The sequence below is a fragment of the Cynoglossus semilaevis genome, unplaced genomic scaffold (genome assembly GCF_000523025.1).
Source record: "Cynoglossus semilaevis isolate Cse_v1.0 unplaced genomic scaffold, Cse_v1.0 C18748977, whole genome shotgun sequence".
In the NCBI taxonomy this organism is placed as follows: domain Eukaryota; kingdom Metazoa; phylum Chordata; class Actinopteri; order Pleuronectiformes; family Cynoglossidae; genus Cynoglossus; species Cynoglossus semilaevis.
The window spans coordinates 1-444 of NW_007595558.1; the positions used below are offsets into that span (position 1 = coordinate 1).

Below are 444 nucleotides of genomic sequence, written 5' to 3' on the forward strand. Positions count from 1 at the left end.
TTGCTCACCGCTGGAGTTCTTGCCGCAGATGAGGTGTTGGTAGGGCTGCAGCAGACCCCACATCTCCGAGTCACCGTTGATGGCTTGCTCCAGGGTCTCCACCGTCAACTTGGGGATGCCGTTGTCCCTCTCCACCAGCGCGCTGCGCAGGACGCGGCCCAGCACCTCCCTAAACAGACTCTCCATGCAGGCGGTCAGGTAGATGGCGGCGTGCTCGTGGATCCTCAGCGCCACCCGGCTGTCCACCATCCACCTGAAGAACTTGCCCACGGAGAAGACCAGCCCGCAGCGCGCAGACTTGCCTCGGCTGAACTTGTCCCCGGTGCTCATGTTGTAGAGGGAGAGCGCGCCCAGAGCCGCCGTGATGCAGTTGATGGAGATGGTCCAGGACAACACCACCTTCACGGCGCTCTGGATCTCATGTTTGGTGCACTTGGCGTAGCG

General features: G+C 62.4%; 1 protein-coding gene across 1 annotated transcript; it reads right to left on the reverse strand.

The window, feature by feature from the left end:
- Window positions 1-5: 5 nt before the first annotated feature.
- Window positions 6-441, reverse strand: LOC107988266 (ankyrin repeat and BTB/POZ domain-containing protein BTBD11-A-like; the record flags this gene model as incomplete). The annotated part of the gene is made up of 1 exon (XM_017031155.2): window positions 6-441. A coding segment is annotated over one exon (436 nt), but the record flags the coding sequence as incomplete, so codon positions are not given.
- Window positions 442-444: the final 3 nt, after the last annotated feature.